General features: G+C 35.2%; 1 protein-coding gene and 1 long non-coding RNA gene across 5 annotated transcripts in view; one reads left to right on the top strand and one right to left on the bottom strand.

The window, feature by feature from the left end:
- The first annotated feature begins 5,986 nt into the window (after positions 1 to 5,986).
- The window catches only part of LOC128682125 (uncharacterized protein), a 43,680-nt gene continuing 32,468 nt past the window's right edge, over positions 5,987 to 17,198 (top strand). Inside the window, exons 1-4 of one of the 4 annotated variants that reach the window (XM_053766674.2) lie at positions 5,987 to 6,197; positions 11,723 to 11,817; positions 12,847 to 12,900; positions 17,009 to 17,155. In XM_053766674.2, coding sequence (XP_053622649.1) covers positions 11,754 to 11,817; positions 12,847 to 12,900; positions 17,009 to 17,155 — 265 coding nt within the window. In that variant the 5' untranslated portion in view covers positions 5,987 to 6,197; positions 11,723 to 11,753. Of the gene's footprint in view, positions 6,198 to 11,722; positions 11,818 to 12,843; positions 12,901 to 17,008; positions 17,156 to 17,198 lie in introns of all 4 variants that reach the window. The other 3 variants (XM_053766675.2, XM_053766673.2, XM_053766672.2) reach the window with 3 other exon arrangements.
- On the bottom strand, positions 12,526 to 14,571 carry LOC128682130 (uncharacterized). The gene is made up of 2 exons (XR_008406084.2): positions 14,457 to 14,571; positions 12,526 to 12,916 (listed from the first exon to the last, which is right to left on the bottom strand). It is a non-coding gene; the product is annotated as an uncharacterized LOC128682130 (long non-coding RNA).

Below are 17,198 nucleotides of genomic sequence, written 5' to 3'. Positions count from 1 at the left end.
CATTCGTAAACAAATTTGTAAATTGCATGTGGATAAGCTTTTAGTAAATTATAAGTTGTTACTTGAGGATATATTTATACAAATAACTACCGATCACAAATTAAAAACAGGTCGTAATGTCGTTTCTAGATTGTTCCATAATTTTTTATTTATACAAATTCGATAGTACCAATACATTAATTGAAAATATAGACGGGTTTGACATAACCACAGGCGTGACTTGTGAACCAGAAAACTGTATTAAGTATCTAGAATCGCATAAGGACTATTTGAAAGTTTTACAGCAAAATATACGTAGTATCAACTATAACTTTGATGAGCTGAACTTACTATTAGCCAGACTCAAATGCCCTGTAGATGTGATAGTGCTCTCGGAATGCTGGCTTTCTTGTGCTACGAATGCACAATTACCGATACTTCAGGGATATCAGTCTCACAAAACAATTAATAATTATAACAAAAATGGTGGATTGGTAGTCTATATAAGCAATAGTATGAACTGTACAGTAACCGAAACGGATCTCTTGGAAGGAACCGGATTAATCATAAAAATAGGAACTGACACAGTCATAGTGGCGATTTATAGATCCCCCAGTTTTGTAAACGTAGACAAGTTTGTTAATGCGCTTAACTTGTTATTGGGTACTTTGTCATCATACAAAAATATAATGGTGGTAGGAGACATTAATATTAACTTACTGGACAACTGTGATGATACACTGGCATACCTGGATGCAGTTGCTCTTCACGGTCTACACCCTGCAACTAATACACTAACTAGAGAAAATTCTTGTCTAGATCACGTCATTTTAAAAACCAGACTGACATCATATACATTTACTTTAAATACAACCATAACTGACCATAATTCTGTACTATGCTGTATCAAGAGAAATCAAAAGAGTCCTAAACACAAATCGTACCTGACCAAACTCAAAATAAATTTTGAAAGTCTCAAATCTGATTGTGGTAATTATAATTTCGATAAAATATACATGGAAAGTGATTTGAATATGGCTACCGATACATTAATAGAAATTCTCTCAATGCTAATAACCAAAAATTCAATAAAAATAATAATACCTAGGAGCAGGATTACCATAAAACCATGGATAACTCCTGGCTTGTTGCGATGTATTCGTACAAGAGATAGGATGCACCAGAAATTACGCACAAAACCAAATGATAGTGTATTGCAAGTTTCCTATAAAAGGTATAGAAATTACTGCAATAATTTACTTAAACGACTAAAGAAGCAATATGAAAGAGACCAGTTATTGATGAATAAAAACAATGCAAAAAAACTATGGGCTACTATTAAGACTATAACAAATACAAATGCGAGTAAAAACGTACCTCTACAGCTTCTGACCACTGATGTTGACCAAGTGACTTCAATCAACAACGTAAACGACTATTTTGCTACTATAGGCAAACAACTGGCTGACAAAATTCCCACGTGCACACCTTCAACATCAAACTTAACACATTCTATTTTAAACTCACTCGTACTTTTGCCAACCGATGACGAAGAGGTTAAAGCATGTATACAAAATCTAAAAAGCGATTGTTCTCCAGGTTGGGACGGAGTTGGTGCCGAGGTACTAAAGGCCATTTCTGAAACCATAGCACCTGTAATTACAAGTATAATAAATCGTTGCCTTGAGGCAGGCGTTTTTCCCAATGCACTAAAAAAAGCCGTAATTCATCCAATATACAAGGCTGGGGACAGAGGATGTGTCGGAAATTATAGACCAATTGCCATTTTGAATACCTTATCAAAGATATTTGAGCGCATCATTGGTGTCCGCCTGACTAATTATCTAGATAAATATAAATTGATATCTGATATGCAATATGGTTTCAGGTCCGGTCGATCCACTGACGACGCAGTCTTAGATTTTACGAAATTTATCGTGCAAAAACTCGATACTAAAGTGAAATGCTTAACCATTTTTATGGACTTTAGTAAGGCTTTCGACACTGTTTCTGTTCCGTCCCTATTAAAAAAATTAGAAGCTCTGGGTGTAAGAGGTTCAGCACTGTCACTATTCTCAGACTATTTGAAAAATAGAACACAATGTGTTAAAATAGGGGAATATATAAGTGACGACAAACCAGTCGAATTTGGCGTACCGCAAGGCAGTATTCTTGGGCCTAAACTTTTTCTTTGCTATATAAATGAGTTATGCCAAATGAAATTAGAAAATTGTCGAATTGCATCTTATGCGGACGACACTACACTCACCTTCTATGCATCCACATGGGACCAACTTTTCAAAATTGCACAGACGGGCTTTGATAAGGTTTCTCAATGGTTAATGGCCAACAGCCTCACTCTTAATGAGGACAAAACGAAATACATGCTGTTTTCCATTCGTAACTGGGCCGAAATTGCAGGTATATCGCAGTCTATCATTGCTCACAAATGCATCTTCCCAACACATTTAACTTGTGACTGTCCAAGCATTTCTTCTGTCCAAACAATAAAATATCTAGGTGTTCATATTGACTCAAATTTAAGATTTAAACAACATATACATACGGTATCACAAAGAGTTAGGAAATTGACTTATTTATTCAAACAATTACGTGGCGTGGCAGATAATAGTACAATTAACATGGTATATGATGCTTTGGCTAAGTCAATTATAACATACTGCATTTCCACTTGGGGTGGATGTAACAAAACAGATATGATGGAATTGGAAAGGGCGCAAAGACTAATACTCAAAGTTAGCTTGTCTAAACCGCGACTTTATCCCACAGATAAACTTTACCAAGAGGCAGGAGTATTGACAGTTAGACAGCTATATATATCGGCAACGGTTACTCGTATACACTCTACCCTTTTGGCAAATGTAAAGAAAGATATGGACGTGAAAAGAAGAAAGTACGCAGTCTGTGAGCGTATATTCGTAAATACGTCGTTTGCACATAAATTTTATGATTTTCGTGGAGGAATGTTGTATAATATTATTAATAAGAAATTGGATTTATATAATTGTAGAAAAAAAGAATTTCAACTAAAACTTAAAAAATGGTTCATTGATTTAGATTATGAGGCTACGGAGAGCATTTTGGAAATCATGTCTTAAATAAATAAATAAATATATATATATGTATAAAAGAACACTGTGTAACTTCACATTTGTAAACATCGGAAGTAACAAGGGGACCTGGTGGCCCAAGATACAGGTTCCGGCCTAGTTTGAGTCTCCAGGACTCCAACAAGTTTTTGTAATTGTTTTATCTTTTTACTGTTAATGTGTTATCTGATTGTGTAACTTGTGGAGTTTAATAAAATATTTTTGAATTTTTTTTTTGAATTTTTTTTGAATTCATTACTTGATTTAAGTACTATTTTTTGTTCCGATTATAATAATTGGATTATTTTTTTTATGTCGTGGCTCCATCGTTCGCCAAAACGATGATTTTGCCAACGTCAAGGTTGAGATTAACACGGAATATAATGTGTTATAATATCAATGATATTTTAAAAAATGATTAACATTTAATTTCAAATCAATTATTTAAAATATTTTTGCTACAATAATTTTTTAAATTATCACTTTAATTCGAGAATCATATAAATTTAATCTTTCTTTAATAAACTCTGAACATGGTTCGGTCTTTTATTTGACTCCATAATTGTGACGTCACAAATCACTGTCATGCAAGCTGCTAAAATTTTTTGTTTTTGACATTCACACAAAAGTATCCGATTTGACTGTAAAATTTGCCTGTTGTAGCCAAAAATTTAAATTCTTATTCTAAAACCTCAAATAAAACGTACAGTCCACAGCACCTAGCTACCCAAATTCTTTGAAAATTCGCCACTATTACTACGGCATAAAGAGTTATGCATAGAAGCTGAATGCTGATTTGCGTACATAGCTTTATCATATACGTATTTGTAAGTAGGTAACTACCATAGACAAAAGAAATGTATATAAAATTACACTATGAAAAACAAAGTATTTTTTCTCTATTCTACAGAATATTTTTGGCGAGCGCTTATATTTGGGGCTGTGACGCCCCTAAGTCCAGAGATCGCGTTAAAAAAATTACCATTAAATTTCAAAGATTTGGCTATAATTTTACAACCGGCCGCCCGCCTGACGTCAGTCCTCTTGGGGAATGTTGTTGCCTATCGCCTGTGAAGGCTATGTATCCCTTAGTCGCTTCGTACGACATCCACGGGAGGATATAGTGGTCCTATTCTAGGGCGGGAGCACACTCCACGTTTTGACGTAAGTTTTGATTTCCTAACTAATATAAATACGGAAGGAAGTTTATTACCTTTTCTAAACATTTTTTGTGAAATTATTGCATATATGTATATATACTAGCCGCCTGCCCCGGTTTCTCTCGGGCAAACCCATAAAAAAGTAGTCTATTTTAATCCTGGTCGTTGCGTCTATCACAGTGCCAAATTTCATCAAAATCGGCCCAGTAGTTTATTTATAAAAAAAAAAACAAGCAACAAAAATACAAATCATCACTTCACACTGTCGCCGAATTCGGGACACACGCCGACGCGAATGCGTAAACATTGCATAGTTAGTACGAATGCTTTTATTTATTGCAATGAAAAACAAGCAATGTATACTTACCGAATTCGCCTAAGTTTGGCGAACTGTTCGACGACAGTGTCGAGCCGGCTTTATATCATTAGACAGTATGTCAGTATGATTATAGGTAGTGTGGATGAAGTGAAGTGCAAACTCGTAACAAGCATAACGAATACCATAAAAAGCTAGTCCTGGGAGTGCAATGACTGACTGCGATATGCATCCAGAATCAGCTTCCCTACTGCTCTACATACGAGCTCAAAACAGCTACCCCCTACTATGGGAAAATACTCTACACTACACTATTAAAAAATAAAAATCAAAAATTCACATTTCGAAGGTCACATCCTGCTGTCACAGGGATTCAATTCAATTCAAATTATTTATTGCTTTTTACAATGTACAATAAGGTAATTCAGTAACTTAGTCACCTCAGTCATTATAATCTAGATACAATGTCAACCCTGTCGGGCTTACAATTTAAAATACAAATTAGATTAAAATTAAGAATATCAAATTATAAAAGTCAATTAATTACGAAATTAACAATATCAAAATAAAATATTAGGATAAAATATCAGGAACGGCAAACTGATTAAGCTATATTTTACACAGTTAAGCTATATTTTACACAGATTAAGTTATGTTTTACACAGATTAAGCTATATTTTACACAGATTAAGCTGTATTTTACACAGATTTAAGCTATATTTTACACAGATTAAGTTATATTTTACACAGATTAAGCTATATTTTACACAGATTAAGTTATATTCTACACAGATTAAGCTATAGTTTTAAATGGATTTGCTATACACGTCATACGAGTATAATGCATTTTAATTTATTTTTGAAAATAATATTTAGATGAAAAAATTCTCGCTCGATTCCAAATTTTTTTCATCTCATTATTATTAAAAAAAAAAACTATATTTTCTCTCGCCTGAGCGATTTCCCGGTTTCTTTCTTAGCCGCTGAGCGTGGGAGCACATGGACCGCTTTCCTACTTTTTCGTCTGAACCTCACACGATCGTCGGCATCGCTAGTTGTCGAACCAATTGCGTTCCTATTGGCATAACTGAACCTAACTATAGTCTGAAATAAAAATACGTAATGTAGCTTAGATTCATAGATAAAAAGGTTAGATTCTTATTATTATACATAATTGAATTTGAATAAAATCTGACATTAGTGTTAGCAATAACACTCGATAAGATAAAAGCGTCAATATGTCTAAACTCGTTTCTGTGATCAATCATAAATCGAGAACAAATAGTAACTCCTCCTAAAACAACCCTGTTTTCGAGGGTTCAACACACCTCCCCTCATTCCCTCCGCAGTAGGCACCCGTCTCTTTCTCACTTGTATTTTTCTGTATACCCGTTCCATTCCCGCGCAAGGAAGTTCTCTTTCCCGCGCGAAATCGATTTTACCACATTTTCCGAGCCCACCGCGAGCTATGCTTGTGAAATCTGTTACGGAATTTTCCTCGTATGTTCAAGTGACGAAAATAAATAGTTATTGATAGAAATAACAATAAATTTCCTTAAATTGCGATCAATAATATCGTTCAGATTTTTCTTTATTTAATCTGTGATCTCCGCGCCAAAGGACCAGTGTCCGGTAAGTTATTTTCATTTCAAATTGGGAATATTAAAAATGATGGCCACGTTCCAGCCAATGTGTACTTTTTTTAATTTACATTTGGAATACGGCAAAGGAAAATGGCGTCGTGGTTTTGTTTTTATTTATAGGTGCATTGGCCTCCGGGATTTTCCAGACGCTTTGGGCGCATGGCTGTGTTTACCGTTTTGTTTTTTTTTTGCGTAGCTAAAAGGCAGCCTCGTTTGAACTTGGATGCCTTTTTACCACGGTTTGATAAAGTCTAATGATATTTATTTTTTGTTTCTCTCAGGTCCAAAGTCCGGACCCGCGTAAATTAATGTTAAAAAATAAAGATTTGTCCCTGATTTTATGACCACTAACGTTGTTGTCACTAATTGGTGTTTGCGTTGTTAATAACCGCCATCTGTACAAGTAGTGCCTAACAACAACCCCACTTTTCTCATTTGAGGGGCACCATTCCTTAGCTAGAGGGAGAAATGTCGCTGATTCGATTACCGATGCGATGCCCTTATCGAAGTTTGTTTATGGTCTATTTTTAACGAAGATATTTTTTAGTTTGTGGTTGATAGAGTCGCTTAAACGGATATTTTATAGATATATTTATTTGTATACCTACTTATTAAGCATAGGTATGTTAGTTATATGTGTTACAGATGTAAATATTATTATCCGATCAGTAAATTTGTATATGTAATTAGGTACGTAGTAATTAGGTTACGTACGCGCGTAATACGAAGTCGCGAGCAAAAAATAAAAACATAAGGGAATATCTTCCATTATGTTCTTAAGATACCATGCATGCGCGAATAGTTCTCGAAATTTTCGAGAATGCACGAGAACTATCATGATACAATTATCAGAAATTCCCAACGGAAACTTGAGACTGAAAATTTTTTCTGCCAGCCAGCAGCGTAATAATATGTCCAAATGCGCTTATCACTACGCCTCGACGCCGGTCGTAGCAGCCGTGTAGGCATTTCGTGGCAGATAGCACGGTCGCTACGCCGCCGTAGTATACATATATGTTCGTAGTGGCTTCACATGCTGCGTCGTAGAACCATTATTTTGATTTGGAAATCCGGTAAAGTACGAGTCGGATTCAAGCATCGAGCACCGGGAGTGTACACTAAAATTTGACAAACATTTTACTAACGTTTGTATGTCACCCATTTTGTATGAAATGAACTACAAATATAAGTTTCATATATCAACCAGCTTGGTCTGATGGTACACCTAGAATCGGCTCCCAACCAGGGAACTCCACAACGGTGTAAATGAATTTTTTGTCCCGCTTTGAATGAGACAAGATCTCTGACGACGAATAAAATGTTGTGTTAAAAATGTTTTTCTTTTTTTAAAAAGAACTTATTCAGGTTAAAATTAGCTTTTCCCCATTACGCGCCAGTCTCCCCGGATGCAACACAGTGATTGGTTATTTCCCTAAGTCTGGGAGGGTCATTACAGGTACAGTCGAACGCGCGTCACGTCAACCAGATTGAACCTTATGCCGCGGCGATAGGAGCGGAATTACAATCAACTTAATTCCGAGACAGGATCCATATTATAGATACCTATAATAGGAGTGAATTCGACTGGTGATGTGCAGTTGAATGTACTATGGGCAGGTTTATGTTTCGTGCGACTTGATTGTACTTAGATACAGTTGTGTGACGTGTCCCACCGGAATTAGAGCTTTCAGTTCAATTAGTGCCGTCGTCAGGTAGTATGAAACAATTGGCCATTCGACTGGAATAATAAAATACATGAGGTATTTAAATAATCAAGCACGACAGAATTAAATGTCACTTTAATTCACAGCATTAATTATTTAATATTTATTTTGTTTATATTAAAGTCAATTAGGACTAGATTTCGAATGTACAATTGTGGCGTCACAATACGTCACTGTCATACAAGCTCCATATAAATTTTTGTTTTTGACATTAGATAAAAAAATATTTGATTTGACTAGATGGAAAATAGCATATTTAGTCCTTTTGTGACGTCATCAAACGACGTGTTTTTTTATTTAAATTAATTTATTTTAATTATATTTGTGAAAGTTTATTAATTGTTCGTTTTTTTATAATATTTATTTCCATTAAAAAAAAACCTTAAAATAACATAAAAGATGTACAAAGCCTTGACATGTTTATACGTACATCTGATTCAAAATTACTTTACACTTACTTTTACACTCTTACTACTGACATCCCTAAATAGAAATAAAATCAAAACACAACCGCAACACACTTCGCGTCTATCGTATTTTTTATCATAATAAAATGAAGGTAGTAGTTATACCTAACCAAACCGTGTATTCGCATTGCATAACAACACAATGCTACGGCAAGATAGTGGTTATTGTGCATGCAAATTGATTTGAAGAATATTAGTATTAACAGGATGATTCGAGAAGAATATTAGTATTACAAGAGATGTCGTTTATTTGTGATTGTATTTTTAATATCGTCTGGCAGTTCATTGATTAGTTGTGGTATTATATATTCTAGGCGTCATTTTCCATATAAGTTATTAAATTACTTTCATATTTTATCTATTCATCCAATTTTTGACACATGACAAACGGTGTCTGTTATGTTCCCTTTATATTTTTTCGTCCGTTATTCAATTCCCAGCGTAAGAATATTTGTACATGCGATCACAGATATTTGTCTGCGGCTCTAAGTGTATTGTGCCCGTTTCTGTGTATCTGTCCATCGGAGCCGCGATACAAGCTTAGTGTTCAGTGTGGGCCGTTGTGTAATTATATTTATTTCATTTCAGAAAAAGTTCGTGGGAAATCGTGCAGAATGTAGTATTTTAAATGATAATAACATAATATTTACCAATACTCTCATAGTTTGATTGTAAAAAGAAATAATTTCTTGCCACAATCTGTCTCCAGGGTATATCATCTCTCTTTTCCCAGTTAAGGGTTAAAACCCACCCTATTCGCGACAAAACCCACTTGATGCACCAGTGTTACTTTGTGTGCAAACATTTACCTCCTTTTCTCCTCACCTGGTTGAATCACGAGGTTTTAAAGCCTCTATAGGGCACCGGGATAATGTGTTAGTACATAGGGTTGCCGGTTTCATCGGGATTTTTCTGGATAAATCCGGATAAATCTAGAACGCGTGAAATCTTTACTACTGCACATTTTAGGATAAAAGTGTCGTATGTATAATGATGTACCTATGTTTGTTTATTTATAAAAATGTGTTGTTTAAAAATTTCTGAAATAAAACGGCGCGCTTGGCCAACAATTCTCTCTGTTTTATCTGCGCGTTTTCCATGTTGTTTCTTCAGCCGTTTAGTGTCAAAGCCCACCGTCCGCTTTAATTTTTTCCAGTTCGCACGGTCGTCGGGCTTCCCCCCAACTATTGCTGGCTATTGTATACGACATCCAAGGTAGGTTTATGTAGTGGTCCTATTCTAGGGCGGGAACTACACGATTACCATAAAGAAAAAAATTGTAATAGTACATACTCTTAACTACAAGCCTTTTATATAAAATATAGCTAACTATCATAAGAAAAATCTTAAATAGGCACCAACCATGCTCGCGCCAAATTTAAAGGCGCAAAACCCCTTCTTTTTTGAAAGCTTATAATTAACTTGCAATGTAGGTATGTATGTTTGTTTGTTTGTTCGGGTGGAATACGATAAGCTGATTTTTATTTAATTATTTACTTACGCAAACCTCGCGACAAGCCATTAAGTTGATACCTAGTTATAATTTGAAAGGAAAATTTTATTTTCTTCTTTTTGGAACATTTAAATAAAAGCTTTATTTATATATGGAATGTAATGTTTATTTTTTCATCCCAGTAACCCTGGCTCCCAGGCGTACTCGCACCATAGAGTTTGCTGTACGCATCCCATCGCTTTCAACTTTTTAATGGCTCGGCTGAATAGCTGTTTCCCTTTGCCTCCCTTTTTTTCTTTGGTCTTTTGCAGCTAGCGCCATTGTTGTTCGCTTTATGAGCGGAAAAATAAAAATATTGCTGTTATATATTTTTTGTGTTTCTGTTTCCTGTTTGTGACGATGAATGCTTTATAGGTTCCATACTTACGTTAGGTTAGGGTTTTTGAAAAATTATCTTACCCGTAAACGTTTTAATTATTGAAACAACTACTCTATTTTATTTCCATGTCGAACAATATTTATTTTTTTATTTTATTTATTTTATTTATTTATTTATTTATTTGCTTTTGTACAGGGTAAGTATACAGAAGGTGGTAGACAATATTTCTCTCATATATTGTCTACCACCTTCTCAGCTTTAGTGTGTGGTTCCGCCCTAGAATCCGACCACTCCATATCCTCTCGTGGATGTCGTACGAGGCAATTAAGCGATAGGCAACAATAACATTTCCAAAGAGATTTACGTCAATCAGGCGGTTGTGAAATCACAGCCTTTTTTACGCTGTCCCCGGTATCAAAGTTTTGCGGCGTCACAGACGCTAATGATGCCCGAAAAAATGAATGAATAAATAATAAATTGTTTATTTATTAAAAATAAACAAGTTGATAGAAGACCTCGCTCATCCATTATATGTATTCGTAGCGTAGTATAAATTTATATACAGGGTAATTTTTTATCCAAAAAATTTAAATAATAATATTATAGTATTACATCTTACAGTACATTTTTGTGACAAATGGTTTGAATTTGATTTAACGACTATGTTTTGTTTCTTTTTTCTGTGATTCGAATTTTAAATTACCCCACTAAATTTTCTTCCATTTGATAAATCATGTCATCCGATATTGTGTTGCCATCAATAGCTTGAATTAAATTATTTTTTTAAAGTATGTAACTAAGCATACAATATTTTTGGATTACGATGTAGAACAGCTCCTTAAATCTTGTTTTCTTATACATTAAATGATTGTAATCTGTTTTGTGTGTTATTAAATAAATACCTACATATTCACTACACATATCATAGTACGTTCAGAGGGGCTATCATATGTTTCACATAAAACAAGTCGTAGTACTTCACTGCAGGCACACATTCTCTCTTTTTTACACACGATTCGTACACGATATAATGGTAGGACACACGTACAGTCTGTCAAAAAAGTGAAAAAAACGGATTTTTGACGAACTACATTTTTTTTGCATTTGCAATACCAAATATAATGGTCAAGATTGGTTGATAAACGCCCAGTGTTGCCAGCCGACAGAAGACAGCGCTTTCATTTTATTTCTTCACTTTTTGGACAGACTTGTAGCTAGTAACTAACGTCCTAGGTACGTGTTTATCAGTACATGAGATGAAGCATTTCCCAGAGAAATTAAAAATGAAAGAAGAACGTAAAATTTCGACTTTCCATCCATATTAACTCCAATCAGCCGATCATCCAAATTGTATGATAGATCAAAAAAAATTTATCATTTTTTCATAGATATCGATGTCTTTGGATACAGTTCCATCGTCCAAATCTACTCACACAATTTGTGCTGTGTAAAAAAAAATAAAGAGGAATTCATTGCTCGTTTCGTTGGCAGGTAGACATGATCGGCATGCGGTCGGCGTGAGATGGACGGTATACAAATGGAGCCCATCGGCAAATACAAAGCCGACAGGAACGGTTCGGCTAAGGGTAAGAATATTTTTGGAATTTATTGCATATTTATTATATATAACCCTATTAAAATATATTAATATACTGGTATCAAACGCAAAACCTCCTAAAGACTACTTGGGTAAATCAAAACAAGCAACTTTTATTTTAAGACTTTTCGTGATTCGTAGTTTTTTTTTCATATAAAAAAAAACTAATTTGCGATTCTACACAACTTAACTGTATGTAACAGCCAAGCAACACGAGACAGTACAGTAGCGTTACGTAACGGAATCGAACATAAAGTTAACGTTTTATAGAAACGACATTAAAACTAAAAAACGGAATAATTTTGTATTTATTACGTTTAGACAAAAGTCGTAAAACAAAAGATGTTAGTCTCTATGTACCTTATGCGCCTTTAGAAGAATAATATAATAATTTGGAAGAATATATTGCAATAGGATAGTTGCCTGTGTATAAAAAAAATCATTAACATAATGAATCGAATGTAATTTACAATAAATTTTATTTATAGCAACGTTTAGTATTTTTTTGTTTTTTAACCTGAAAATTTATGACGTCACTGTGTCAACTGTCAAGCCCCGTATTATATTTGTTGTTGTTGACACATGGAAAAATTCTCTGTTATGATATGAGTTGATGGCAACTAACCTATTACAGCGCGCGGCTTAACTTTTTAAGCTCCTATATTGCAACTTTCCGAAAGAATTTAAAGACTATTAGTTACGTTGAAAAGAAAGGTTTATCTTTCATATCGTTACAATCAGTTTTTAATATGCTATTACATACATAATAGTATAAGAAGTGTGAAAATCAGCATTATCATCTTCAACAAATTATTGTATAGGATAACAGAAGCTGAGTGTTTACAAAATAAATATTAAACTATGTACATAATACTAATACTACTAATAAAATGTTTATTCATAATTTATTCATAAAATTATCAATCCCAATTTAGTCGATTAAAATGTTGCTCACCTCATTTTAATCGATTAAATTGAAATGTAAGACATCTGATTTTCTGTATTAATTCTCCAGCAGCTGCTTGGCGCAACATGGTGGACCAGGATCTTGACGATGTCGCTTTTCTTGCTGGTAAGTTACACCAGTCCTGTAGACAGAGAGAGCTATTGACTCCGTTATCCATCTCGCTCATACAAGAAAGATGAATAGCGTATTAGAAATATATGAGGAACGAGACAGATAACGCTGACATCTTCTGTCCCTCATCGCGTGCCCGGCGCAATCTGTCACTTTGTATGACACTAGATGTTGCCCGGGGTATCGCTCCCTTGGAAATTTTGAGATAAATAATCTTGGATAATGCTATAACAATCTTGGATAATATACATTTCTAACGATGAAATAATTTTTGAAATCGGTTCTGTAGTTTCGTAGATTACCCGCCTCAAACATACAAACTCACAAACGCTTACCTCTTTGTAATAATAGCATAGATTAACCGGATTGGGGCGGGAAATTGAATGCAAACACATATCATTTGGACACTCGCCCGTCGTCTATATAGTTTTCTTGGTCTGATCAATTCAACGCCTGCTTATGTTGAGTTATTTTATTTTTAAATTGTGCACAGAAAACAAAATTAGACAGAAGCGATGGTGGTTAAGACCGTCCGCCTGTGGTCCCAGGTTCGAATCGTGCTCATAAAACTCGACCAGTTTGTATACCTACTAATCTGACTCATATAGTAGTTTTCATAGAGCGCCACTTGCTTCCGGTGAAGGAAAACATCGTGCGGAAACCTGCACACTTTAAGTTTAATAGTTTAAGTTTTTACACTTTAAGTTTTACAGTTTAAGTTTTACAGTTTAAGTTTAATAGTGTGTCGCATCGCGTGCACTCTTCATTTGCCACTAGACGCGGTAGGTAGTCGTAAAAGTCACGTCAGATGCGTTTAGGTGACTTGAATAAAATCTGACACCAGTTAACATACTCAGAAAGATATAAAGAAGAATTTGCAGGGCTCTTGGCTCGACTCCAAACAGGGCACTTGACCGTGTTTCATCTCGCAAAAGATAAAAATAGTAGTTTTTTCTTCAGCTGGTGTCACACATCTACCGTAACATAATCTCAAATTCGATAAAATCTCAATTCGATACTAGCTTTTGCCCGCGGATTCGCCCGCGTGTAGTTCGTGCGTCCGCTCATAACATATTATTGTTCATATCTCGGGTTCTAAGCAACGTATCGCGATGAAACCTATACCAGATTATAAGTTTGATCATCCGTTATACAACTGTTAAAACCGCATCAAATTCCATCCAATACTTTTTGCGTGATTCGCGAACAAATATACAGACAGAAAGACAAAAATTGTAAATAATTTTTTTTTGGCTTCTTTTATTCCCATAAAGACAGATAATATTATTTTGCTTAATAACTTTTATCTACAGACATAGCCTAGGTACTTACAGTTTTAGTACTTAGTCTACAGTTTTAGTACCAAGTACTATTTAGAAAAGTATAGATGTTTTTAACTCTTAAAATTGTGACGACAAAATGGCGTCGTAAAAGTGCGGGCGCATCATCATAGGTTATAAGATTATAAAATGCTAACTGGAATGATTACGAATAACAAGAGTTATAAAGATCACATTTCCACAATGTCCGCGTGCCAATACCGGGCTTACCATCATCTCTTAATGTGATCCAGTTCAGGACCTAAACTGATCTGCATCGCTAATTCGTACCATCAAGTTGACATAACGATCCGTTTTAGGTAGTCACCAAAACAATACGCCGTTTCGATTTCATTCACTCATTTTGCATACAATTCGGTACCATGATGTACATTGAGAACGTAAACTGGATCGCGCATCTGTCAATATTCGCGATAAAAAAAATTCCGATTGATTATCACGAAAGAAGTCCCACAGACGTGGCGCTACTGATCGCTGAAAACTATGACGTGGTCTATCTGTTATTGATAGTTCCTAGTTTTGCCACCGAAACTCCATCGTGGCACGGTTTTTATGTTCCGACGAAGTTTGTGTTTAGTGTTATGATTATGATCGACAAATTTGTTAGTCTAGATTATATTGCATTTATTGTAATTGAAATAAAATTTTATTGTGTTTTGTATTTACTTCATTCATGTAACTAACACAATATATACATTTTAATTTTAAATAACAATAAAATACATATTGTTTGCTCCAAATGGTAAGAATTTGATATCGGAACGCAACTCTTGAAACGAGATAAAATATATAGAGATCGTATAGCCTTATCTCTTTTTTAAATTTGGCTGCTGTCACTGGGGTTTACGATTCAGAGACAATTTTTACTTTTTTTATGAATTTCATTCACTCCTTACGCTTCAAATGAGACTTTGTTATGATAAGTTGGTGGTACCAAATAACGCGATTCATTTTAGGTTCCTAAACTGAACTGACCTGCATTTGAATCATTGTGTAATAGTTGATGGTAGGCGCCCTGAAGTTCCTGAAATTGGGCACGAAATTTCAGGAACCATCTCTTTCTGGCAAACTGTTGTCAGAAAAAAATGTCTACAAATTTTAGACCCAAGTTTATGAACGGCTTTGCTTATTCGTAAGCATTATTTAGTATTATAATTTCTTTGATAAGGTCATCAGTAATAGAGTACACTTCGTGACATTGAAGACGAGGATCGTAGACAATAGACTGTAGCCTCGATTGACGTAGAAAATGGCGGGAATCGAGTGGGGAAGAGTGGTTAAGTGGAGCGGCTTCCTGAAGTGGGAAATATTGTTAATAGTTGTTTATAATTGTATTTCATCCTAGGTTGGCGTCCATTAATCACCTGTAGCTTTAAAGGGGGAGGAGGGGGGGTTCAGCAAAATTACGAAATTTCACGTGAAAGGCAGGGTGAAGTGTTGTGTGATATACCTGTGATAACCTGTATTTAAAGATTTCGCCAAATTTATATTACTTGCTTGGTTATAAAACAATGTCCTCTGAACTACTGCACGAATTTTCTTGCGGTTTTCACCAATAGATAGTGTGATTCCTGTGGAAGGTTTAAGTGTATAATTTATTGTGTTTTTATCCGAGCGAAGTCGGGACGTGCTACTAGTATTTATGTGTACCTATATAATGACTTATAACAATATTCTACGGTTATTAATTCGTCAAGTATTATCCCACCGATTATTAACACTGGTAACACAATGTTAATACCCAATGAATATCCCATAATCTATGGATTATTTGTTCTATTCCCGTCTAACTTGTGAGTGATGTGCTTGTGAATAATGAATGAAGGACACGGATCTACTTTACGAATTAATACATTACTCTAGTTTAGTTTGTCCATTAATCGAATTCACATTTTATGTATAAAAATAAAACGAAATAAATTAAAGTTACAAATTAAATATTTACAAAAATGCCAGTCCCCGAAATTAATTGTCTTGAGGTGATATGCCCAGAAGGCTGGCAGCATTGCCACGTTGTGTGTCAATGCTGATTCTCGAGATACCTATAGGTATACTAGCCTTCTGGTCACTAGACAGCTCTATATTTTAATTAGAAATTAGACTCTTTTTCAAGTCAACATTTTAATTCTAGTATTTCTCATAATGCTACAAACTACTGGCATTTCTTAACGACCACTGCTGAGCAGAAATAGCGAAAGAAATTAATTTAAACAGTGTTGGTCCCCATCATGCCAGAAGGGCTTACCATAATTGCATCCCATAACTATAGGTACTATTACGTACATATATTATTCTAAGGAGGTAAACGTTTGTATGTTTGAGGCGGGTACTCTCCGATACTACCGAACCGATTTCAAAAATTCTTTCACCATTAGAAAGGTACAAGAACCAATATTACTATAGGCTATATTTTATCTCAAAATTCCACGGGAGCGAAGCCCCGGACAATATCTAGTAACAAATAATTGACGACCTCGGTGGCGCAGTGGTAAAGTGCCTGCCTCTGAACCGAGAGGTCCCGGGTTCAATCCCCGGTCGGGTCATGATGGAAAATGATCTTTTTCGGATTGGCCCGGGTCTTGGATGTTTATCTATATATGTGTTTGTTATAAAAGTTTGTATCCCATAACACAAGTCTCGAACTTACTTTGGGGCTAGCTCAATCTGTGTGATTTGTCCTAATATATTTATTTATGAAATAATGGTACGGACCTCGTCCGACCGACTCGCACTTAACATGTTTTTTTTTTTTTTTCCACCAGACACAGACAAAGCCAGGGAGGCGCGGGAACTCCGCGAGGCGCCGGTCGCTGTGTGTTCACAGAGACGAGCTCTATGCCTTGCTGCTCTAGTATTTTCGGCTATGTTCGCGACTGCTCTGCTCGTCGTCTATGCTACACCTCAAGCTGGTATGTTTGTCTATGTCATGAAGCTTATAGGTTATGCCCGCGC

The sequence above is a fragment of the Plodia interpunctella genome, chromosome 29 (assembly GCF_027563975.2).
Source record: "Plodia interpunctella isolate USDA-ARS_2022_Savannah chromosome 29, ilPloInte3.2, whole genome shotgun sequence".
NCBI classification, from domain to species: Eukaryota; Metazoa; Arthropoda; class Insecta; order Lepidoptera; family Pyralidae; genus Plodia; species Plodia interpunctella.
The sequence above is the reverse complement of the archived record's forward strand: the minus strand, read 5'-3'. Positions and strand labels throughout refer to the sequence as shown.